General features: G+C 39.4%; 1 protein-coding gene across 3 annotated transcripts in view; it reads left to right on the top strand.

Annotated features, from left to right (window-relative positions):
* The first annotated feature begins 421 nt into the window (after positions 1-421).
* The window catches only part of FARSB (phenylalanyl-tRNA synthetase subunit beta), a 65,571-nt gene continuing 39,597 nt past the window's right edge, over positions 422-26,395 (top strand). The window contains exons 1-13 of one of the 3 annotated variants that reach the window (XM_059928802.1): positions 422-527; positions 7,239-7,294; positions 10,682-10,836; positions 12,791-12,860; positions 13,445-13,560; positions 17,956-18,106; positions 19,268-19,376; positions 20,318-20,388; positions 21,882-21,943; positions 22,888-22,939; positions 24,493-24,554; positions 24,828-25,035; positions 25,553-25,633. In XM_059928802.1, coding sequence (XP_059784785.1) covers positions 470-527; positions 7,239-7,294; positions 10,682-10,836; positions 12,791-12,860; positions 13,445-13,560; positions 17,956-18,106; positions 19,268-19,376; positions 20,318-20,388; positions 21,882-21,943; positions 22,888-22,939; positions 24,493-24,554; positions 24,828-25,035; positions 25,553-25,633 — 1,251 coding nt within the window. In that variant the 5' untranslated portion in view covers positions 422-469. The remainder of the gene's footprint in view (positions 528-7,238; positions 7,295-10,681; positions 10,837-12,790; positions 12,861-13,444; positions 13,561-17,955; positions 18,107-19,267; positions 19,377-20,317; positions 20,389-21,881; positions 21,944-22,887; positions 22,940-24,492; positions 24,555-24,827; positions 25,036-25,552; positions 25,634-26,395) is intronic. The other 2 variants (XM_059928803.1, XM_059928804.1) reach the window with 2 other exon arrangements.

Genomic DNA, 26,395 nt, shown 5'->3' with positions numbered 1-26,395 from the left:
CTTGGTTTTGCACTTCCTTCTATGCCGGCCGCCTCAGACCCCGCCTACTCACAGTCTAACCCCCTCCCAGGAGGATTCTCCACCACGAGGTCCCGCCCCCTTACGCACGCGCCCCTCGCCCCGCCCCCCTAGCTTGGCGTCCTCCGTCCGTAGTGTGTTGGAGGCGTGAGGGCTTTCGCGGGCTGTTCATTTTATTGCCCATCAAATCCTAGCCCATTTTATCCAATTATGTCTCCTTTTTCACCCTATAGTTTATTCACCCAACGAAGCTAGATTTACTGAGGTTAGTGGTCGCAATTTACCTGCTTTCAGCTGAGAAAAGAGAGGCGGAGCTTTTGGAAGAAAACTGGCGCTATTCAAGACAGCCCGTACGAAAGAGCCGGGTCCTACACACCTCGGTCGCCAAGCCCGGGCCAGCTAGCCGCGCCCAGGCCAGCTCGCCGCGCAGGCGCACTGGGCCGGACTCGCCATGCCGACTGTCAGCCTGAAGCGGGATTTGCTCTTCCGAGCCCTGGGCCGGACCTACAGTGAGTGCACGTCCCGTAGCCTGGGCTCTGCGCCTCTCCTCAGAGTCTGGGACCCCCTGCAAAAAGGCATCGTGGCAACGTTCATGCTGCCCCGCAGGTTTTGGCCTTGGGCGTTCGAGTTCTAGATAGGGCATAAAGTCCCCGGCGGCCCTGCTGGGCCGATGTAGCCTCTGGGAACCGGTGTCTCTGTGGGTGCCATTGCATCACCGCACGTGCTGGGCTCACTGTGTCATTCATTCAGCGATATCGAGCGCCTGCTGCGTGTCTGATGCCAGGGGATAGAATAGGAATGAAGCTCCGGGTTGCCTCCCGAGTGTAGTTCATTAAGTGCAATAAGAGGAGCGCTGTGGGAAGTCCATTTGTGAGCAACAGGATGTGTGTGTGTGGGAGGGCGGCCTTCTTTCTTAGTTTTACTTTTATTCACGTTTACTGAGCGCCTGTTATGTGCCAGGCACTGTTCTAAGTGCTTTGGGAACACAGCGGTGCACAGGGCACATAAGGTCCACGTTCACATTCTGATGAAGCAGGCAGATAATAAAACCAGCATATTAATAAGATGATTTCGGATAATGTTAAGTGCTAGCAGGGAAACAAAAAAGATATTGTGCTAAGAACAGCATTAGATAGGGTGGTAACGTGGGCTGAGCCCAGAGTGACAAGGAGTCTTTACTTGGTGGGCTTAGTCTTCAGGCTACGCTTCATCTCTTCAGTTTTAAAAACACTACCAGTAAAAAAAAGGGAGAAATATTAAGTACGATTATCAGTTACCCTATACGTGTAGCAGTTGAAGTGACATCTGCCATGTTCCATATCATCAGCTTGTGTGACAGCAGGGATAATTGGTTTGTGAGAGCTGTTTTTGGTTTTAGGGCTCAGTATAACAAAGGCCTAGTCGGTTTAACAGATACTGCTTCCTCCAATAAGATATTACTGTGAAAATAAAATTAGCTTTTTAAAACGTTTCTTAAGGTGCATTTTTGGATACTATGTGCAGTTGACCCTTGAACAATCCAGGTTTGAACTGGGTGGGTCCATTTAATAGAAGGAATTATTTTCAACAGTAAATACTAAGGTACTACATAATCCATGGTTGTTGAATCCTCCCATGCGGAACCCAGGAGGGCCAACTGTAAGTTACAGAGATTCTGGACTTGATGGAGGGCTGGGAACCTCTGATCCCTGCCTTGTTCAAGGGTCAGTTGTGTTCTTAAAGTGTTAGTCTCCCTAGGGTTCTGCCCTAAGTCCCTGAAAATAGAGGTAATACTCTTGTCCTCTAAACAGGGCTCTAATTCCCTATACTTTTTATTTCATACTATGCTTTTTTATATTTCTTATCCATCCTTCTAAACCATATTCTCACTAACTGTGTATGATATACCTGAATTACACAAGATGGTGTGTAGCAAAAATTTGTTCAGTACATCTATGATCAGTTCCCACCTGTGTATCCATATCTGGGAAAGTAAGAAATAAGTCAGGTTTTAAGAAATGATGATTTATTACCTGTTTACTGTCATCTGATGTTTTAATATATTCTCTAGATGCCTCCTCCCCTTTTCCATATTGAGAGAGATCAGGTAAGCTTGATTATCCATAAATATCTGTGGACTACTGACTCATTAAAATTTCAGTCAGGAAGATTGATGTTGAAGTGTACTTCACATGGGTCAGAAATAATACTTATCATTAGTTTATATTTCACATGTTCTTTCTTGAAATCTTTTAAATGTAAATTAGGTTGAGGTCAAAGTTGGAAAAACATGTTTGGCAAAGCATCTCGTTTGCAAGCAGCATGGATCCGGCTTGTTTCTTGCCCCCTCCCCCCTTTTCTGTCTTTTTGTCTTCCTCTTTTTTTCTTGTTTACAGGTAATGTCTCATTCACTCTTTTCTATCCCCATTCCCTCTTTTTTTTCAGTCCCTCTAGGGCTTTCTTTTTGTCTGTCCTAAATTCCATTGTTTCATCAGTCATTGCCTTTCACCACTTATTTGCTTATCAAGGATAAGCAAAGGATATTTTTCAGGCTGCTTTTATTCTGTTCATTTTGCTCCTTTGGGGCAGTTTTGTCTCCTTAGTCTACCTTTTTTATCGCCTTTCTGCTCAGATGTTTTCCTCTTGCCACTCGTTTTTTTGTTAACTGGTTGGTTTTCACTGTTCTTCAATTCTGGCCCTGTTCTGCCTTGGTGTAATTGCTGGCAATGTGGCCAGAGCCACCTGTGTATATCATGAACCTTGAAGATGTAGTTACTTAGGTGTGTCATTTTGTTAGAGGGAATCATTAATCATGATTTCATTGTTGATTCGCCCGTCTAAGTGCATGAAATACAGCTGAAAGGAATAAAACAAATTGTATGATAATTAGGACTCAGTAGAGGATTCAGTATATTTTAATGATTCTGTACAATTTGGTAAGTAACCATTTAGTTATCTATTACTGCATAATTAATTACCCCCAAATTTAGCAGCTTAAAACAACAGTCATTTGTTATATGTTTCTGAGGCTCAAGGATTGGGAAGTGGCTTAGCTGGGTGGTTCTGACTCTCACCTGGTTGTAGTGAAAGTGTCAGGACTCTGGTCATCTCAAGGCCTAACTGGGGCTGGAGAGTACAATTCCAAGTTCACTCAAGTGCTTGTTGGCAGACTTCAGTTCCTTGCTGATTTTTGGTCAGAGATTTCAGTGCCTCCCACCTGGACCTCTCCATAGGACTGCTTGCAACGTGGCGGCTTGTTTGTTCCAGAGTGAGAGGTCCAAGAGAGCAGGTAGTCGAGAGAGTGCTCCAGATAGAAGCCACAGTTTTTACTAACATCTCGTAAGGGATACACCATCCCTTGTCATATTCTCTAGGTCACACAGACCAGTTCTGGCACCGTGTGGGTGAAGACTACAAAGGGTGTGAATACCAGGAGGCAGGTGTTCTTGGAGGCCATCTTGGGGACTGACTACTACAGTCTGCCCTCTGGCCCCCAGTGATTCATGTTCCTCCCACATGCCACATACACGCCCTCCCAAGGCCCCAGGAAGTGTCATCCCATTACAGAAGCAGCTCAGAATCCAGAGTCTCATCAGCTAAATCAGGTCCAGTTGTGGATGAGGCTCTTTGGGTATAGTTCCTTAAGTACAGCTGCTTGAGTAGAATTACTCTTGGCCTGAGAGACTAAAGAGACGGGTTATCTGCCCCACCTGCACCTAACATACAGTGGTAGGACAGGCATAGGACATTCTTTTTCAAATGGGGAAAATGGGAGACACAAAGGAGTTATTAGTCCATGGCAGTTCTGAAACTGAGCTGGCAAATGTTGCATATTCTTGAGCAGATCCCAAGGCCTGGGATCATTGTCCATGGTTCTGCCCTACCTTCTAGGCTCTTGGTTCCACCCTCTGGGTGATCCTCATTATTTTATTTTTTTGGTGAAAGAAAGCACATGCTTTACAGCTGATTAGTTTTCTTGGTCTACTTCCCACTAATAGAATTTTGGGGGCTCAAAGACTTCATTTTGTCCCGTCTCTGTCCCTTTCAGCTCCAGCTTGCCATGTTTCTGCATTTTTTTTTTTTTTTAACTTTGTGGGTCTTTGGTCAATTTTGCTGGTTTCCACTTCATTAGTCAAAAGCCACACCACCCACAGATCTCTGAAATAAGCTGTTTTGTACCTTTTGCTGATACAGCTCTTATTTATTTATTTTTTTTTAATTATTTATTTATTTTTGGCTGCGTTTGGTCTTCGTTTCTGTGCGAGGGCTCTCTCTAGTTGCGGCAAGCGGGGGCCTCTCACTATCGCGGCCTCCCTTGTTGCGGAGCACAGGCTCCAGACGCGCAGGCTCAGTAGTTGTGGCTTACGGCCCCAGTTGCTCTGCGGCATGTGGGATCTTCCCAGACCAGGGCTCGAACCCGTGTCCCCTGCATTGGCAGGCAGACTCTCAACCACTGCGCCACCAGGGAAGCCCCAGTGCTCTTATTTAAGCTCAGTTGTGTGACTGAATAAATTTGTGAGGCACACCCTTATTTTCTTTATATGTAGTGCCTTTTGTCTGAATGAATAGTGCCTTTGATTTTACTGCGTCTTAAGATTTTACAATCATGCCCTTGATTTATCTTTTGACCACGTTTCCTGGAAATGCTCTGGGTTTGCTCTTTGATCAGAAGTCATTTTTTTTTTTTAACATCTTTATTGGTGTATAATTGCTTTACAATGGTGTGTTAGTTTCTGCTGTATAACAAAGTGAATCAGCTATACATATACATATATCCCCATATCTCCTCCCTCTTGCATCTCCATCCCTCCCACACTCCCTATCCCACCCCTCTAGGTGGTCACAAAGCACCGAGCTGATCTCCCTGTGCTATGTGGCTGCTTCCCACTAGCTATCTATTTTACATTTGGTAGTGTATATATGTCCATGACACTCTCTCACTTTGTCCCAGCTTACCCTTCCCCCTCCCCGTGTCCTCAAGTCCATTCTCTACGTCTCCGTCTTTATTCCTGTCCTGCCCCTAAGTTCTTCAGAACCATTTCTTAGCATTTTTTTTTTTTTTACATCTGGGGAGGCTGAGAATTCTTAAAACCATTAGGTCCTGGCTCCTTTTTGTTTAATAGTCTTTCCTTTAGTTTATCTCTTCTCTCACAGTCTAAACCAGGAGACACTTTCAGCACTGGTTGGAAAGGTTAGTTAAGTCACCTGGTTGAGTAGGTACCGTTTCTCCAGTCCCCATAACTGTAGGCAACAGTGTTGCTAAACTTTGCCTCTACATAAGAAGGATACCCGTTCTGTCAGTTTCCAATAATGCTTCCTCACTTTCCTTCATATCCTCACCGGCATCCTTATCAGAGACTGAGGCTTCTATTAACAGCTTTGTCAAGGCACTTTAGGTTTTCATTTACACTCTCAAAGCCCACCTCCTCCTGATTGCGAAGCCTTCCCCATGTTTTCCCGTGTTTTGTTATGGCAGCACTCTACGTCCAGTGACTAAAGTCTGTGTTAGTTATCTGTTGCTACGTAACAAATTACTCCAGTACTTAGGAGGGTAAAACAACAAGCCTTTATCATCTCACACAGCTTCTGAGAGAGGAATTGAGGGAGGAGTGGCACAGCTGGGTGATCTGGCTCTGGGTCTTCCACCAGGTTGCAGTCAAGCTGTCAGCGGGGCCTGCAGTCATCTCAAGGCTTGGTTGGGCTGGAGTTTGCTTCCCAGCTCACTCATGTGGTTGCTTGAGACGTGAACGGTGTGAGTACCAGGAGGCAGGGGTCCTGGGGGCCTCTGTTACTTCCTGCCCTAGTGATACCCATTCACCCGCACAGGGGCCTGGGAGCCATTGCCCACACCTCCTGCTCACTCACTGTTCCCACCTCCCAGTCAGTCCTTGAGCCTCACGGATTCTGCCCCTGACGTTTTGCACATTCTTCCTTCTCCCCCAGACTCACTGCTGGCTGCTTTAACCAAGTCCCAACTGTCTCGCTTGTCTGTGGCAGTAGATTCTCTGCTCCAGTTTGTCCACCACCATTCTTTAAAATGCAGGTCTAATCATGCTATTTTCCAGCTGGAAATCCTTTAGTGTAACTCCCCGTTGCCTCAGGCAGGACGGAGGGCAAATCCCTTGGCATCTTGAACTGACTTCTTTCTGCGTTTTTCATCATATCTCTTCCTGACATGAACCTCACGCTTCATTCATATGGAACGTCCCAAATTTGCCATGCGGTTATCTCATTCCGCACAGTCCTTGCCTAATGAATTCATCCTTTCTGTGACGCCTTTGCTGACTCTCAGTGGAGTTGATTGCTTCCTTTGTGCCAACTCGGTACCTTGCACTTAACCATAACTGTATTTACACATCTGGTTTACTAGAGTAGGGCATAGTTAAGGCAAGAATTGTATCTTATTTATCTCTGTAGCCCTGGCACCTAGTACAGTGCCGACACATAGTAGGTGCTCAATAAATGTTTGTTAAATTGAAGTTCAATGTCAGGAACAGGAATCTCATGACCAGCTTCTTACTAGAATATACTAGTAATGATGGTTTGTGTTCAGTTTTTGGTAACAAGGAAACCCTGACAATGCTGTATCAGGTAACAAAGCAAAGTAGGATATAACTTAAAAGTAAGGAAGAGAACTATTAATTATTGCAGACCTACTATGTTTCAGGGCGCTATGCCAGGCCCATTATCTGCATGAACTCATTTAAATCTTTCCAACAGTTGCATGCTACAGATAAGTGGCTGTAAAATGCTACTTTATGGATGAGGCATAGGAATCAGAAAGTTTACATAAAGTGCCAAGCTCTCAACTGGTAAGTGGAACAGTCAGAATTCGAACTTGGATTGACCTGGCTCCAAAGCCAACTGTCAGGCCACCTCAGAGAATTTTAAATGATGCGATTTATATGACATTATTCCTTTATGTTGGATCTGTGATTTGGAGCCTACTTTACATTGGATCCCTGCTTAGCAAGTTTTTTTCTTCCAAGTAAATGTAAACTCCCTAGTGCAGGTAACCTAATTCTGTAGCTGATATTAGATGAATCAGCCCTTTTTAAAATAGTTTTGGTTTTCTTAAAAAACGTTTTTTGGTCAAGCTTTTTTTGTTTTTAAATGGAGATATCTGATGCCTGATATTTAGTATGCTTGGTGTAAGACGGTTAAAAAAATGCAGTTTATATGCTATTTTCATTTGTACTAACATTAAAATTAGCAATCTCTCTTTTTTTTTTTTTTTCTAGCTGACGAAGAATTTGATGAACTATGTTTTGAATTTGGCCTGGAACTTGATGAAATTGTATGTATTGGATATTTATTTCTCTAATATTCTGTGTATAAGTTCATTATATTTTATCTTTGTTACCTTATGGTTAGACTAAGATGGAACATTTGTGGGCTGTGGTGCTTTCTGTGTTAAGGGGCTAAGCTCTGGTTCTAAGAGTGTTACTTTGTGTAAAATCTCAAAAGGGGTTCATGCCTTATTCTGATACAGTACCCTCAAGTCATCACGCTAGTGCTGTGCAGGTGGATAGACCCTCTCAGGTAACCCCAGAATGAAAGCAGTCTCCCACGCAGTGAGGTGCCATTTGCAGATAACCAGATGGAAGGGGTCTGGGAGCAGTGGAAACTGTGCTTCAGCCAGAGTTGCTGTCTCCTTGGCCTCTGGCTCCCCCTCCTTCACTTCCTCTGTGTCCCACCCCACCTTCCCCCGTGCCTATTTAACCAGCGTTAATTCATTCTTCATTTATTACTCTATACATGGATCTTGTAAAATGATCTACTTTTTGAAGAATTGCTTGTAAAAATGATTTTGAAACATTTTCCTGGTCTTTTGATTGTATAATGATTAAAATGTTTAAAAAATAGCTTTATTTACCAAATATATTATTAACAATGATTATGTACTAGAGACACTGTACTTGTAACTAAAATGATAATTTAATATGTCTCTGGTAATTTGTTTTATTTTTTACCCCAAGCCTTCTTGATCTGTTCAGTGTTTTTTTTTTTTTTTTAAAAGAAATCTCCATTTTAATTTTTATTTATTTATTTATGGCTGTGTTGGGTCTTCGTTTCTGTGTGAGGGCTTTCTCTAGTTGTGGCAAGCGGGGGCCACTCTTAATCGCGGTGCGCGGGCCTCTCACTATCGCGGCCTCTCTTGTTGCGGAGCACAGGCTCCAGACGCGCAGGCCCGGTAATTGTGGCTCACGGGCCCAGTTGCTCCGTGGCATGTGGGATCTTCCCAGACCAGGGCTCGAACCGTGTACCCTGCATTGGCAGGCGGATTCTCAACCACTGCGCCACCAGGGAAACTCCTGTTCAGTGTTTTATAACACAATAAGGTTAAAAAAAAAACCTTAGACTGACAAAAACCTATATTGTTCTGCCTTGTTTTTCCTGTTGCTTCTTAACTAATGTTGCAGAAAGTTTTTTTTTAATATTAATGAGCATCCATATGCTTAAGAAGTCAGCTGAGATTTCTGTAGTTTATATTAAATTGTTATTAATTTTATTAGAACTCAAAATTATGCTTGAGTCTCTGTGATATCTAAGAGCATTGGACTGGATGTCAGAAAAATGGAGTAATAGTTCGAACTCCCACATTTACTAGCTGTGGAACCATGGACAATTACATTGCCTCTCTGGGCCTCCTTTTCATCTTTGAAATAAGAGGTTTGCATTGTATGATCCCTATAGATCCCTCTGGCTCTGAAATTTCTGTGGTCATTGATTGCCATAACATTTTTGTTAGCATTGACAAACCCAGTCTTCACATACGATCTTTGTATGAACTGAGATACTGAAAATGGAAGAAGGCTTAGGCAGCTGTGTCTTTTTTGCAAAGGAATTAGGCCATTTTTTTGTTTGGATGCCCTCTTTTCTCAGGTTCGCACATTTTCTTCCCTTCTTTATATGGGTCCCCCCTGAAATCCAGCACCCGCATGAGGTGACTTATCTTTCTTCACTAAAACATTAGCAATTTTATTGACCCCTTTAATGGAACTCTGTTTACATTCTGATTTCTCCTCCTGCCTCTTCTCATATCCTCCCCCATCCCCCCCCCATTTCTTTTTTCCTCTCCTGCTCCCTCCTCTTCCTCCTCCTCTTCATCCTCTTCTTTTTTTTATTTTTAAATTTTCCCTAATTTAAAAAATTTGCCTCCTGAGTTTGAGATGGCCAGTGGAGGTGTTCCTTGGAGCCCAGAGTCAGTGAGCACTGTGAGCCCTGCGCGGTCCCAGCGTCGTATGGACTCTGTGATTCCTCGGGTGTGGCTCGGGCACGTAGTGCTTATGGACAGAAAGTGAATTCTTCTGCATGCTGTGCAAGTGTAGACTATAATTCTTTGGGCAATAATTTGAACTGCTCATATTTTGGCAGTGGGAGAGGGAGAGCATCATGTAAAACAAAAATCGTCACATATTTTGATAGGAATTCATCAGTTATTTTAACAGGTTATTGGTGGTAAAAATAACAGGAGTTCCAGTTAAGTGAGGATTCCAGATAATTAGTGGGTAACATTAACAGTTGGAATATGGCTTTTAAGCATTTTGGTTGAAAATTTCTTCAGTATACATACAGTTCCCTGCTGTAGTAAACATAGAGAACAGAATTTAACTTCTTGGCAATGGTTGTTTTTAAGAAAATCTCTGTAGTGTGGTTATTGAGATAGTCTAAGCTTTTTGCCACTGCATTAAAAATTATTCTAGTGGTATTTCTTCTCTCTTTTCCCTCTTGTTTGCTTTCATTCTTGCTGCTCTGTACCTTTTACTGTCATTAGATTGCTTCCCATCATACCTATAATCCCTTCTAATTTACACCACAGCTTCTGATGATCTCCTCAAATGTTTTTTTTTTTTAATATTAATTTATTTATTTGGCTGCGCTGATGGTCTTAGTTGCGGCATGTGGAATCTTTAGTTGTGACATGAGGGATCTAGTTCCCTGTGCAGGGATCGAACCTGGGCCCCCTGCATTGGGAGCGTGGAGTCTTAGCCACTGGACCACCAGAGAAGTCCCCTCTCCAAATGTTTTTGCTTGTTTTTATAGTATTACTCTCATTCTCCTGTTGTTTGTAGGCTTGGGTGCCCGTAGGATTTAGCTTTTTAGAGTCATTATCTTATAAAAAGTTGCATATCTTTTAATTTTTTTTTTTCTTTTTTTTTTGTTTGGCCATGAGCTGTGGCTCGTGAGAGCTTAGTTTCCTGACCAGGGATCTAACCCAGGCCCTCAGCAGTGAAAGCGCAGAGTCCTAACCACTGGACTGCCTGGGAATTCCCAACATAGCTTTTATTTGGTGAATTCTCTTTACTTTGTCTCATTGACACTTTTGTTGTTGTTGCCCTATGTTCTTTTCGGTGTTTTCATTTTCTTTTAGATAAAGGATGGGCAAACTTTTTCTGCCAGATAGCAAGCTTTTGAAGGCTGTATAGTCTCTGTCACAATTCAGCTGTTGCAGTTTGTAAATAACAATAGGTAAAATGTAAATGAATAGGCTTGGCTATGTTTCAGTAACACTTTATTTACAAAAATAGGTGGCAGGCATGATTTGGCCCACTCTTTGCTTTAGATGGATTTCTGCTGCTCTGGAAAGAACATGAATAATGTAGTTACTACTTTATAGGGCTACTTTTTCAAAAGAATTTGGATTTATTTAGTTTTATTTTAATTTTTGGGTTTGTTTTAGACATCTGAGAAGGAAATTATAAGTAAGGAACAAGGTAATGAAAAGGCACAGGGGGCCTCTGATGTTGTTCTCTACAAAATTGATGTCCCTGCCAATAGATATGATCTCCTATGTCTGGAAGGATTGGTTCGAGGACTTCAGGTCTTCAAAGAAAGGTAAGGGAATCTGTTCATTAAATACCTGGCTAAGTTGGGTTTCTTTTTTCTTTGCCTGTCATTATCAGCAACCCTGTTTAAGTTTCTAGAAAAAAACTTGTTGGACAGGTACACAGCTTTAGGTCTGCATAGAGGGAGGACTGGAGCCTTTAGATTGTAGCCGTTTGAAAATTTGCCTGAATATTGAGTCATAGCCTGTCATTTTGGGAGCGTATTTTAAAGCTGGAGTGGTTAATGATTTTATGGTGTCTTAAAAAACTTTTTAATGGGTTCATGTGAGTTCTTTAGTAATCCAATTGGAATAGATAGTTTGTTGGGTTTGTTAAAGGCTGGGAGAAAAGTAGAGGTGGCACAACTATGTGCTGTTTTCTTAAGAATTCTGAGGAAGCTTGGGATTGGAGCCTCCTAACTGGAAAACTGAAGATCTTGTGATGGCTGTGGGCAAGTTAATTGACTTTTCTAGTTTCAGTCTCCTAATTTATATTGAAGAATATTTTTAAGTCCTCTTCCAACTCTTCATGTAATACATATAGAAAATGATGAACATATGAAGTGAAAAAGAGGTGAAACAGTAAAGCTATCAAAAATAATTATTTTTTGTTTTGATTACTTATTCATTATCTCGTCAGTTGCAAAAGAGTAAGAGCCTCAGGCTGATGGGCTAGACTCTGGAACTGTGAGGCCTTCGGATGAGTGATGGCTGTTGATAATTAGGGATTTGGTTAATGTGGTTAAAATTTGGGGGTTGACCCAGTTGCTTCTCTGCATGACAATCAGATGTTTATAGTTTAGGGTCAGGGATAAGCCCTTACAGTGTGTTTCCCAAACCTGTCTGATATGAATTTCTGTTTTTAATAGGCACCTCGTATGATTTTTATGATGAGACTGAATTAGGAAAGTGACTTAAAACCTTTGCTACTCAAAGTGTGGTCCATGGACCAGCATCATCTGTAACACCTGGGAGCTTGTTAGAACTGCAGCATTTCAGCCTCTACCCAAGACCTATTGAATCAGAATATGTGGTTTAACAAGTTCCCCAGTTGATTGTGGGCACGTTGAGGTTTGAAGAGCACTGACTTAAAACAGTAGTTCCCACCCTCTTCTGATGATAACAATTACCTGGACTGTCCCTCCAGAATGTACTGTTTACCAGGCCTTTCCCTTGAATATCCTGATTCATTAGGTCCAGATGGGACCAGGCCATCTGTATTTGTCATAAGCCCTACTTTTCTTAGAAGCTCAAACTCTCATGGTTGTAGTAAAACTTCAAGGTGATTTAATCCAGCCCCTCAGCTGATGTTTAAATGCCCCCTATACAGTTGCTTAGTTAAAGGTTTTCCAGCCTCTGCCGGGACTCCAGTGATAGGACACGCATTACCACGAGGCATCCTAGCCCATTTTTATTTTATTTTTTTTTAACAGATTTATGTTATTTATTTATTTATTTTTGGCTGCGTTGGGTCTTCGTTGCTGCGCATGGGCTTTCTCTAGTTGCAGTGAGCGGGGGCTGCTCTTCGTTGTGGTGCGTGGGCTTCTCATCACGGTGGTTTCTCTTGTTGCAGAGCACGGGCTCTAGGCACGCAGGCTCAGTAGTTGTGGCTCACGGGCTCTAGAGCGCAGGCTCAGTAGTTGTGGCGCACGGGCTTAGGTGCTCCGCGGCACTTGGGATCCTCCCGGACCAGGGCTCGAACCCATGTCCCCTGCATTGGCAGACGGATTCTTAACCACTGCGCCACCAGGGAAACCCCTAGCCCATTTTCAGACATCTAGAAATGTTAGACAGTTTGTTAGGTTTTGGGTTGTTTTTTTTTTTAATACTCAGCCCAAATTTGATTTGCTGTAACTTTAACCCATTGTCCTAGTTCTGTTCATTTTGTGTACTTTCTATACACAGAATAAATTAGTTTATCGAATGTTTTGGTTAATAATGAGCAAGTTTGTTTTAATATTTTAGGATAAAGGCTCCAGTGTATAAACGAGTAATGCCTAATGGAGAAATCCAGAAATTGATCATCACAGAAGAGGTAATAAGGATCCATTCTTATTTTTCTTTTAAAAACATCTCTTTCGTGTATATCTCTATAAGGTGGGACAAAGGTGACCCTTCTGCCAAATGTAGTTTTCTTCGATCACTTGCTAAAATGGATGTATATTTAGCCTCTAGCTCTTAAAAATTGTCATTTCGTTTTTTACCAAGAAGTGAAAGGGAACACAGCATCTGTTTTCCATGAATAATTTTGGAAAGTAACATCCAAATGTTTGCTTAAAATACATTTGACATATAATTGTTTAAATTGTGGTATATTAATAAAATTTAGAAAAAATCTTTTGGGGAAAGGCTATTTTGGTAGAAATATTAACTACGAGCAAACTACTTAAGGGTTAATTCTTTTCTCAGTAATTCAGTAGATTTTCAGAGATCTTGCTGAAATGTAAATTGCATGAGGACGGTGACTTTGTCTATCACCACTATATCTTACTGTTGATTGAATGAATGAATATACACTTGTTTGAATGAAAATTTGTGACAGCTAACTCTCTATTACAAGATGATATTACAAAGAAAAGCCTTAATATTTACCATCTCTAATGATATAACGAATTTCAGACAGCTAAAATACGCCCGTACGCTGTTGCAGCGGTTCTCCGAAACATAAAGTTTACTAAAGATCGATATGACAGCTTCATTGAACTTCAGGAGAAGTTACATCAGAACATTTGCAGGTTTGTGGCGGCATCTTCTCTCTTCCTTGCCTCCCGCTCTCCCTCCTCCTTCCTGTCCCTCCTCCTTCCCTCCCCTTCCCTTTTCTCTTCCTCTTTCCCTCCCTCTTTTCTTTCTTCCTCCACTGTAGACTTTTTTCACAGCATTTCTAAATTAATCATATGTGGGAGTAACAAGAGTTTAAAGTTAACTAAATTTAAATTTAAATAAGTTTAAATTTCACCAAACAGCTCTTTGTTACTGCTTATAGATAGTGTATCCATGGAGAAATAAAGATATATTTTGAGTACTATACAGAGAAGAAATATCTAGTCCTAGAGATTTTCTTGGTTTTTGTTTTTTGGTTCAAATCATTAACAGTGGATTATACTACTAAATATTAAACCATGGTAATTTGAAGTATGACTTATTTTAAAAATAGACAAAAATTTTTGGCTTGATCTAATTTTTTGAGTGAATATAATTATAAATCGACAGGTGAAACTTGAGACTTTTAAATAACTGAATTTTCTTATTCTGTCTTTGGCATTGCTACACATCATTTCCCATACAGCTCCCTTTAGTGTGGTGATCTTCAAACCTATATAATTGCTGAACTCCTAAAGGTCGAGGAAGGTAACAATGGGAGTCCTTGAACTAATTCCAGTATTTCAAAAATGCTAATAGAAAATATATATTTACTGATGATAAGAAATGTCAGCCTTTAGCTAACATACCAAGTTTTTTTGTGTTGGCACTAAAATATATAAACGTAAAGTTATGCTAGTCAAAGATATGATTAACAGTTATATATGTCTTGAGTAAAAATGGAAAAAATTTTTTATATTTTAATAATTGCAGTAGTTGCAATTTGGTAAACTATGGAAACTAAAAGAGGCTTTTGTGTAAGGGATGGTCTAGAGACAGGGTTGGGGGGACCCTGGGCGTTTTCTTCTGGTGTGAAAAATATTTAAAAAATAAAATACCTGTGGTTAAGCTCACGAGGTTTCTTTTTCTTGAAACATTTTTGCATACATCGTAGAAGAAACTTTTTCTCAGATTCTGAATAACATTTATTCCAAGTTCTTTTATAAAAATAATCTATTTGTCATCTTGCAGATATGTTATTCTTAAGCAAAACAATAAGAATTTAAATATAGTTTCAAAATATAGGACAAGATAGAGGATTTCTGGCAAGCACTGATATAGCTAGGAAGTGCTTAAGCCCAGTTACCTGTTCTGGTCATTTGAAGAATCTAATTTTTATCTATATTGGAAGGCATTTCCTTACTTAATTCGACTTTAAGCTCTGTTTTATGCAGTATTTCTGGAAATCATGAGCTTTTTCTAAGGGGAGAATGAATCACATCCTAATACTCTGGTGTGCCAGAGTCAGTAAATCCTAATTTGCGTTTTTCAAGAGATATATTTATTTCATTTAAATTATAAAATTTACTGGCATAAAAGTTGTTCATGATCTTCCCTTATTATCCTTTAATATCTGTAGTATCTGTATCAATATCACCTCTTTCATTCCTGTGTCTTCTCTCTTTTTTCCCCTTGATCAGTGTAGCTAGAGATCAGTGTACACATCAGTTACTTTGGTGTGTATCGTTGTGTATCAGTTTTCAGAGAACCAGCTTTTGGTTTCATTGACTTTTCTCTGCTTTTTTCCTCTATTTTTCTGTTTTCGTTGATCATGCAGTGTTCTCTCGAGGGCTAGTTAGTCCTTACTACTGAGGCAAGACCTTGTTCCTGTTTATCCATTGCCATATGAAGAGTGAGGTTTTCAGACTGTGTGAGCACCGTTGCCTTGGATGGTTCTTTCCCTGGCCTTGGCTGGTTTCCTCACATGCACACACTGATTAATACTCAGCTGAATTCTTGAGGGGGCCCCTCTGCAGATCTCAGAGTTCTCTGTCTGAGTAGCTCTGTCCTCCCCAGTACTCTGTGCAGTGAACTCTGGCCGTCTTTGTCTCCCTAGACTCTCAGCTGTGTCTGTTCAACTTAGGGAGTCCCCTGGGCTCTAGCCAGACCCCGTTTCCTGCCCTGTGGCTTGAAACCCTTCCAGGCAGTCAGCTGGGCAGCCGTAGGACTCGCCTTATCTGTTTCCTGTCTGTCATCTGCCCTTCATAGCCTGATCTCCAGTGCCAGCCATGGAAACTGTCATCTTATATGTTTTGCCTCTTTTGTGATTGTATCAGGCAAGAGTGTAAATCTAGTCTTTGTTACTCCATCTTGGCTGGAAGGGTCCAGTGAACTTTTTACTTCAGTTATTTTATTGTTCATCTCTATAGAATCTGTTTGGTTCCTTTTTTAAAAGTTTCTCTTTTTTTGGCTGTTATTTCCCCGTCTGTTCATTATGTGTGTATTTTCCACATAATTCTTGAATGTTTTTTGTGGTGGCTTTTTTTTTTTTTTGGTAGTAGTAGTAACGTTTTAAAAATCTGTGTGGTGATTTGAAAATCTGAGTCATCTTAGCATTGGTTTTTATGGGTTGGTTCGTGTGGAGTATGCCATGTTTCTCTGTTTTCATATGCACTGCTTTTTGATTGCATAAAGAATATTTTGTTATGTAAGAGGCTCTTATTTTGCTCTTTTTCTCTGAGAAGTGGTTTCTGTTGCAGGCAAAGGGTCTTGAATACTTAGCCTGACTCAGACTCGAAACATTTGGCTAGATGAGACCTCTGCAGTTGGCAGCAGCAGAATTTTCTGCCCAGTTCTTTGAGCTGCTGCTTTTTCACAGCAAGACTTTAATAAAATTTCTGCCAGTAGAATAGGTAAAATCTTGATTTCTGACTATTTTTTGTTTTCATATCTTTTTATATTTGGGATATTAATCCTTTTCTGTACCTACGTTGTAGACCTTTTCTCTCAGTGTGTCTTTTGACTTTTGGGGTCTTTTGGTTGTATAAAGTTTACAGTTTGGATATAGTCAAGTTTGTCACTCTTCCTATATGACTTTTATGTTTTGTGTCTTAAGAAGGGATGTTCTACTCCACAGTTTTAAGCATTGTTCTCCTATATTTTCTTTGAATAATTTTTATGGTTCAGTGTGTGTGTGTGTGTGTGTGTGTGTGTGTGTGTATGTGTATGTATGTTTGCCTTTTGTTTTTCAAAATGCATAGCTCTTTGATTAATCCGGAATTTGTTTTTTTGTGGTTTGAAGTTGAAATTTAGTGACATTTTGAGGTGCTGTTTCAGGATTAAGAAACCAATATTAATGTCCAAGAAAACATGGACTTTCTTACCTATGAATTTGTCAATTATTAATTTATCTAAACTTACTGAACCATGTATATTTCTACCTATGCTAGTATATAAACATGTAACTCATTGAGTAAAGTAACATCTCCTTTAGGCTTGTCACCAACTCTGTTCAATTTACCCATATTTATTAAAGTTCTAGTCACCTGTCTTGGAGTTTGACCAAAAAAAATTTTTCTTTTAATTTATTTTATTCAGTATAGTTGGTTTACAATGTTGTGTTAATTTGAGGTTGACCAAAATTTGTTTCTTACAGATTTTAAAAACTATGTCATAGTTCATGTAATATGGACTTTAACACATTCCTTGATTACTAATTATTTTATCCATTTGATATTTAATTGTGGTTTTGCATACATATTCGAATATATGTACACATAGTCTAAAACACGTTTTAAGAATTCTTTAGAACATCATAAATTCTGACCAGGTTTCTCTTTTTGAATTGTCTTTTGGAAAGCTTAGAGCCAAATTTGTGACCCTCTGTGATAAGACTGTAAGCTTTGAAATTCTAATTTAGTATCAACATTGTTTCTGGCTTCGTTTTATATCCCAGCTTCTGTTTCTTTCTCTCCTACTTTGTATCTTGCTTTAAGTTCCTAAAATTACCTTAAATCCCTTACAGGTAAACTGTAGAACAAATGAAATTAATAGCTCTTGAAATTTCCTTACATATTAAATTTTAAATATAATTCACAGTTCTTAAAACTAAATAATTTCCATTAATAAAGCAATATAGCTATGTGACAGGAAATTTAGGAAAATATGGAAAAGCCAAAAAACACAGGAGTTTTTTGGTAGTTTATTCTAATTTAATAAAAGATTTATGTTTACTTGAGGACACTAGAGGAAATAGATTAAAAGAAGGTAAAGGGTATGTTGACTTTGAAAACGTCCTAATAACATAGTACTAGGGAAAACATAGTGGAAGGGATTTACTTCAGCTGCTGAAATAATGTGTTTGAAGTAGCTTTATATTTATATTTCTCATAATTTTTAATGGTTGTAAAGGTGCTATATAGTAGTAACAGGCTATTTTAAGGAAGTGTCTAAAAATAAAAAACCTGTACTCTATGTTATCTTTAGAGTTTCTGCTTTGAGATATTCAAATCGTTTTCTGTTTCTCTTTCTCTCTGTCTCTCCACATTTAGGAAAAGAGCCTTGGTTGCTATTGGTACCCATGACTTGGACACTTTGTCAGGCCCATTTACTTATACTGCGAAGAAACCTTCCGATATCAAATTCAAGCCTCTAAATAAGACCAAGGAGTATACAGCCTGTGAACTGATGAACATATACAAGGTAAACGTTCTTTTATGTTAACGTAATAGTTCTGGATAAATCATGAAATTCCTCTCAAATCAAGTCTTAATTAGGGCAATAAAATGAGTGCTTGAAAAAATAGCAGTGTCTGGGCTCCAACCCAGAGATACTGATTCCTTTGATCTAGAGTGAGGTCTGGGCATAGTTTTGTTTATTATTACTTTTATTTAGGTATGTATGTATGTATGTATGTGTGTATGGCTGTGTTGGGTCTTCGTTGCTGTGCGCAGGCTTTTCTAGTTGTGGTGATCGGGGGCTACTCTTCGTTGCAGTGTGTGGGCTTCTCATTGTCGTGGCTTCTCTTGTTGTGGACCACGGGCTCTAGGCACGTGGGCTTCAGTAGTTGTGGCACGCAGGCTCAGTAGTTGTGGCTCGTGGGCTCTAGAGCACAGGCTCAGTAGTTGTGGCGCACTGGCTTAGTTGCTCTGCGGCATGTGGGATCTTCCCAGGCCAGGGATCGAACCCATGTCCCTGCATTGACAGGCAGACTCAACCACTGCGCCACCAGGGAAGCCCTGTTATTACTTTTATCCTCTCAGATGTTTTTAACGTACAGCCAGGATTGAGAACCATTGAAGTAGGTCATACTGCATTGTAATATTCGTATTTAGGTATAACTAAAACTCATTCAAATATAAGGAACAATGAGATTTAGCTAGCTTTTTTGTAGCATGCACTATTAAAAAGCGTCTGCCTCCCATGATTAGCACTTTAGAGTCCAGCAGTGAAAATGAATTCAGTAGTCACTTTAAATTGCATTTAACAAATAGTAAAAGAGGTGGGTATCATTTGGAAAAAGCAGCTATTATCATTGACCTCATTTGCAAGTGATTTCTTCCTATTTATCTAAATAGTTTTGTATGGTTTGTGTTTTGCTTAAGGTGATTCAGGCTTACTCTGCAAGTCTGTTTTCAGTCTTGAAAAACGGTTGCGGTCTTATCTTTCCCCAGTAGGAAATGAGGCTGTATAAGGATTCTGAGATATTAGTTTACATTAGAAAATATTATACATTTAAAACTTTGGGGGCTGTTTTATTGTTTTTCTGATTTTTCCCCCCTCTTTTTATGCTAGGTAGGTATGTAAACTAATTACAGTGACAGAAATAAAAAGCTAATTTTGTTTGACTTAATTTTTTTTCAGACTGACAACCACCTTAAACATTATTTACATATAATTGAAAATAAACCTCTGTATCCGGTTATCTATGATAGCAATGGTGTCGTCCTTTCAATGCCTCCAGTCATCAATGGTGAGTTATTTCTTAAGCACCATAGGTTTTTTGCTGTTTCCCTCTTATTCTTTATCATTTCTGTGGAATTCTCAATAGACTTGACTGAATCAATCAGACGACTCAATCTGAGAATCTCAGGTCTTTTGTGGATTTTATTGTAACAGTTCTTTTCATTCAGTTTTCAGTATTTTACTGGTGATTTTAATGTAATTTATAAATGTATACATATTTATAAGTTCATAAATATTTTCTGGTGCTAGTCTCTGGATTCTGTTATATTCCTCCAAAGGGTGTTGATATTTTGGTTTTAGCAGGTAATTCATTTAGTTAAACTTAAAGTCAAATTCTGTCTGGCCTGCTGTTTTATAGTTAAATTAAAATTTTAAAACTGAATTTTACCCTCTTAACTCCTTTCTGAAGCTTTTGTTGAAGACGCAACTTGAACGTATTTACAAAATTTAGTGATGTCAAAGCCATAGATGTTTGCCCTTCTGGAGGTGAGAAGGGGGTTCAGTTGATTCATGATGGGAAGGAGACTCTTTTCCTCCTCAAGATCTTGGACTCTAGTACTCATAGTGGGCTTCGGAGTGAGCCAGATCCAAACCCAAATCTTAGCCTTGCCGCTTAATAGCTGTGATCATGTTCAATGAGCTTAATCTCTGAATCTTAGTTGTCCTGCCTGCAGCCCTGTCATAGATCGTGGTGAAAATGAGATGAGACAACTTCTGTTAAGCACCCTATGTGTGGAATGCACTCAGTAAAGCCTTGTTTTTATTTTATCTTTATTCTCCAGCTTATAATGGGAGCTTAGAATAAAAGTTGTGTATCTCCTTACCTCTGAGGTGTCAGCTTATATTATGTTCTAAATTAAAATGTAGTTTCTGTTTTGTAGAGCTTTTTCTTGCACTTTTGTTTCTGAAACTGATTGTTTTGTCATTATTGTTTTGTGTTTGTTGCAGGAAATCATTCCAAAATAACAGTAAATACTAGAAATATATTTATTGAATGCACAGGGACCGACTTTACTAAGGTAAATAAAACTTTTTTTCTATTTTTGTACTGTCAGGGTAGATTTTTACTTCTGGGCCAAGACCATGTGGCTAAACTTTAAAATATGTTTATTTTGTAGGTGGGGGCATACTTTAGCCATTTAGAAAATTAGAAAGAGGTAGCTCTTCTGTATTTTGGTTAAGGTGCTTTCATTCAGTTGACAAATGTTTAGTGAGCACCTACTATCTTTCCAATGCCATGAATTTAATAATGAGTTACATGTTCTTGACTTCAAGGAACTTGTTATCTTGTGAGAGAATTAGCCAAATACATTACTGTAAAACAGAGAATGGGATATACATTGTAATGCCATCTGTATAAAGTGTTCATCTTAGTTGGCTTAGTTTGAATGCTGACTAATTTCGTACCTTTGTGTACTTGGTAAAAAAAAAAAAAAAAAAAACCAACTGGCTATCAAGTTTTATTTAGCAAATTGATAAAGGGTTTATACACACAAAGATGTCTAGAATATGTAGAATACTAATCGTTCAGTCACTTTTCATCACTATATATTAGATTGGATTGTTATGAAAGCTTTTTTTTATGGCATATTTTTTCTTTACAAATGTTAAGTAAGCCATAGAGTGAGGTGGCAATTAAGCAGATTAAGAAAGGTAAACTTGAATGGCAGAAGGCTGGAGTATAGAAGTAGGGCAGATAAATGGCATTCACATACATCTTACAGGATTGGAGATCATTGTAAGATATTTCATTTATAACTTTTATATACCATATGTGCCTTCAGAAATATTGTCAGGGTAATATAGCTTTTCCTGTTAAAAACTTTTTTTAAATTTGCACATTAGCAGACCTTGGATATCTTTTCTGAAGCTTGTATATGAGTGAAGTATGTATAAAAGCAAAGCATATATCCCAATAAGGTTACTGTATTTTTTCTTTTAATTAAAAAAATAAATTAACAAATCTATATGGCCTTCACTATGTACCAGGCATCGCTCTATGTGTTTTATACACACACACACTCATACTTGTAATCCTTATATTAACCAAATGAGGTAGGAACTTTTATTATCTCTACTTAACAAACAAACAAAGGTACAAAGACAGTAATTAAGTAACATGCACAAAATCAGACTGCTAGTAAGTGCTTGGGCCAGGAGTCTGGCATCTGGCTGCAGAAACTTATGAGACTGATAAGGTTTACTGCCATAGTTAGCCATCTGTCTTTCTTAAAATTTGCTCAACCCAAGGGAGGGGGTGGGGAAATAGATGATTTGTCTCAGTCATGGATTGTAACTGTCAGAGAACCGCATAAATGCAGAACACCTGAACATAAGGTCAGGGCCTCTCAAGCTCAAGAGTTTTTACTCCACTTCTTTCTTTAAAATTTATATATACAGATACAGTTTTAGATGTTTGGAGACTAAATTATATTAAATATTAATTCATTTCCAGCTGATGGAAGAAAGTATATTTATGGGTTACCATAATATTTGTTTTTCTCCTTTGCAGGCAAAAATAGTTCTTGATATCATTGTTACCACGTTCAGTGAATATTGTGAGAATCAGTTTACGTAAGTTCGTTCGGCATCTTTATCGATGATGGCCTGTTGTTCTGAAGTTAGAGCACTAAGGCCTTGTGCTAAATATAAAGATGAAATATGTGGTTCCTGTAACTAGAATATATAATCTCTTTGGGGAGCTAAGACATGAACAAATAATGTATAAAGTAAAAAGTGATAAGTACCTTAAAAAGTTTCAGTGATGTTCTGGCCGTTTCTAAGGGCAAGTTACTGCTAGCTGGGGCAATCTGGGTAGACCTCATGGAGGCAATGAAATTTAAGCTGTATTTAAGGATTTGAGACTGAACATGGAGAAACAGCAGAAGGAACAGCTAAACAAAGATAGAGAATCATATATAAGAGCAAAGCATATATCCTGTATATACTAATAAGACTACTGTATTTGTTCCAAAGCTAATTTTTTATTTAAAAAATTGCTTATCAAACCTATATGGCCCTTACTGTGTACTAGCTTCATAGTTTATTCTAGAGTATTATAATTCAAAATAAATGTATAACTGTAGAAAGCATGACTGAAATTGTATGGGCAGTGTTGGTTATTTTTTTAAATTGATTTGCATTTTAGTGGTTGTATCAGTCAGCTTTCAATGTGTAACAGCGTGACCCTGTTAAAGCCTGGAATGTGTGTGTCCGTATTGGCAAGGTGTTCATCAAGGATGCATGCTTTGCAGGACTGGGAGATAAACTTATCAAGTGGGTGCTGCCTGAAGAGACATGGGAGCCACCGGAAATGGAATAGTGATGTTGTGTATGGGAGGATTAATCCAAAACAGCAGTGTTGGAACGTGAATAGATTGAATGTGTTGAGGCTGCAGTTGTAGACCAAGGGAAAGTTTTGTTAACCACACACATTTTTAGAATTTATGGCCCTTTTTCCCCTTAAGTTTTATTTTTATTTATATTTAATTTTATTTCTGGTTTATTTTTGTTTTCAGGGTTGAAGCAGCTGAAGTAGTTTTTCCTAATGGAAAATTACATACCTTTCCAGTGAGTATAGAAGAAGTGACTTGATGATGATGATGACTTTGACAACAGCAGTGACGTTAATAATAATAGCTATAGAGTGCTTTTTGGTCTTTCTGTCTGCATCCACCCACCTACATGCCAGGCACTATACTGTGTGTATTACATGGATTTAATCCTCACATTAACCCTATGAGGGTGGGTGCTATCATTAGGCCCTTGACCTTGAGATGTTAAATAGCTTGCCTATTACCATTCACTGGTGGAGCTAGGATTTAAGCCTAGACAGTCCCAACACACTATATTATACCACACTTCACTCCCAACCCACTACATTATACCACAGCATTATATGGCCATAATTCCTGTGGTTTATTCCCTTATTAACTAGGTACCTAGGTAATTTATAGTTTCACCCCTTTTAAGGTTAGTCAGCCCTCCAAACCACTGGACTGCCAGGGAAGTCCCAGTAGCAGTTTTTTTAAAAAATTGATTTCAATTGCTGTTATCAGTTAGCTTTTGTTATGTCACAAACCACCCCAAGATTTACTAACTTCAAACAACGATCATTTGTTTATGTCATGATTCTGGGGGTCAGCTGGGTAGTTCTGGTCAGGACTGGCTGGGCTAATCTCTGCTAGGCTCCAGCTGGTTGGTAGGCTAGCGGCTGGATGACCTGGGGTGGCCTCACTGACTTGTCTGCGTCTTGGCAGTGAGGTGAACAGGCCCGGTGCCTCTCATCCAGCAGGCGAGCTTGGGCTTCTTTACATGGTGGCGGCTGCACTCAGGTGATAATGATGCTTCTGCTCTGAGAATTGCGTTTTGCATAGCAAGCCCATTGTCCTTACCTGAGTCCAAACAGGTTTTTAAATTTACGGCCTTTTTGCTAGTGGCGGTTACAGTTTTGAGAGTAATTTTGTGATAAGAAATACTCATAGGTATGTTTCCAACGTTGCTGAAAAGCCTGGATTTTATGTGTGTTTGTTCCTATCTCACATGGTAGAGTTACGTACTGTTTGAAGGAGAGTGAGTACTAATTCGTGAGACACTCCCAGCCTGGCTCTCTCCTGGAGCAGATTGATAGCCAGGACTGGGGCATAGTTGCTTTTCCCCACCTGAAAAAAATGATAGGAAAGGAATGACTTCATAACACTCTTAGATTTAGTATGATGGATAGTACAGTATGACACATGAATTATTCTTGGTCATAAACACCTACTTGCATGAGATGAAATTGAAAATCTTCAGCAGGATTTGTAAGCATTTTAGAAATGATGTAATGCACCTAGTGTTTTGCTGAAGAGAATGGTGATGGACCAAGTAAAAGAGAAAAATGTTTGGCATTTTATAATATTTCCAAGCAGTTCCAGTTGTCTAGCAAGTAGAATGTTCATATATGAATATAATGTAGCAAATAATGTCCTGAAGCGCACTGAGTTTATTTTTGATATCTGGCTCTAATGACAACTTCTTGGGAGGGTAATGAAACCACAACAATAATGAATTGAATTAGAAAGAGGCTAATGCTGTATCTGGCAGGACTGATTTCAGCTTCTCAAACTCTTTTTCTCTCTAAGGAACTGGCTTATCGAAAGGAGATGGTGAGAGCTGATCTAATTAACAAAAAAGTTGGGATCAGGTATGCTCTGAAAACTTCATTTATTTATTTACTGTTGAAGAGAATTCAAGAATGAAGTACACATATGACTGCTTAATTTTCCCTGAAAAAATGCTTGGAGAGAATTTTGATATCCCTTCAGAGTAATAAGTGACGATAGAACATCAGTTAGGATGTCTGGTGTCTATTGGAATTCACAAAGACAGGTTTCAGGTAGTAGCATATTTTAAAACAAAATATAAACATGTTTTAAGTAATCCAGTGAAGTTTATGGTTTGTACGTTCCTATTTCAGAGAAACTCCAGAAAATCTTGCCAAGCTTCTGACCAGGATGTGTTTAAAGTCAGAAGTCATAGGCGATGGGAATCAGATTGAAATCGAAATTCCTCCGACCAGAGCTGACATTATCCACGCCTGTGATATCATAGAAGATGCAGCTATTGCTTATGGATATAACAACATTCAGATGACTCTCCCGAAAACATACACCATAGCTAATCAAGTAAGATTGCACCCTTAAATAAACACTCCTTATTGTTAGAAACTGATTATTGAATGCCAGGAAGGCTTCGAGAAAAACAGAACATAGGAATTAAGCAGTACTGGCCATGCTCTGCGCTGAGAGGCATTTGCTGTGGAGAGGATGCAAAACAGATGCCCGATTGATTAGAGCACGTTGAAAACCTGTGATGACTAGTTCTTTGAAGAAAGACAGGTTTCGAGTTTGGAGCCCTTCTTGCATCTCTAAGTAGGAGATTCATTTTCTGATCCTGGGCCTGAAGGCAGAAGTGGCGTGTGGGAGAGGTAGAAGCGGGGGGTTTGTACGTCTGGGTAGGAGTGTTGGGGTAGTGAGGTGATGGGGAGGGGTCGGTGTGGTGGGGAGATGGTGGGACGAGCGGCATATTAGGATGGAAGGGTGGTTTCCTTTAAGTGACAAGTTTTCTATAAATCTCTCTCTTTTTTTTTAATAAAAAAAAAGTGGGAAATTTTATTGAGGTGAAATAATTTCTTCCCCCCAGTTTCCCCTAAATAAACTCACAGAACTCCTGAGACATGACATGGCAGCTGCTGGATTCACTGAGGCACTTACCTTTGCTCTGGTATGTTGTACATGCTTTTTGTGCCCTGCTGATTGTTTTCTTTGACTCTCCAAATTACTTCTTCTGTGATTCCTTGTATGAATTTATAAAAAGTTATGAAGAACACTTTGTTACCTGAGATTGTGTAATTTCTGGTAAAGAAATGAAGATTTCTTTTTTTTAGTCGCAGAAAAGCACGAAGGACTAAATTTTAGAGTTTCATGTAGTTGTGGAGGGTTCACAATGAAGTTCGTAACCAAATTTATTAAGTTAGAATTTTTAGTCTTAATTTGGTTGTGGCTGTACCCACTAGATGCCGCCCTGGCTAAGGGCTTGTGGACTGCTCCACGTTAAGCCTGTTTCTTTGTCTTTGAACATGTTCACAGACATTTGCTTTGAGTTGAAAAGCTGACATGAAAGGCCTAAGTCAGGAAATGAGTTTTATTACAAAATCAGACAGAAATCTCCCTCCCCCAGCAGATCGAGCATTTGAAGATATCGAAATGTGTCTGCAATTTGTAGTTTCTTTCTCTCTCTTGCTGAGTTGTGCTGTGGTGCCCGCAGTGTACTTCTTGACCATTCAAGTCCGTTTCAGCTTAACGATGTAAGGCAAAAACCAAAACAACCAGGAAAGCTCCCCCCAACACAATTCCAGCTCTAAACGTCTCAGTCTTTTAAGGTGTTTACGGAAAACAGTGGTGGGAATCACGACCAGTACACAGAGGGCTGGTGGGGAGATGTAGCCTCTCTCACATCACTTTATTGAGCCTTTGTAATTCACAG

The sequence above is a fragment of the Balaenoptera ricei genome, chromosome 7 (assembly GCF_028023285.1).
Source record: "Balaenoptera ricei isolate mBalRic1 chromosome 7, mBalRic1.hap2, whole genome shotgun sequence".
Lineage (NCBI taxonomy): Eukaryota > Metazoa > Chordata > Mammalia > Artiodactyla > Balaenopteridae > Balaenoptera > Balaenoptera ricei.
Note: the sequence above shows the minus strand (reverse complement) of the source record. Positions and strands in the feature narration are given on the sequence as shown.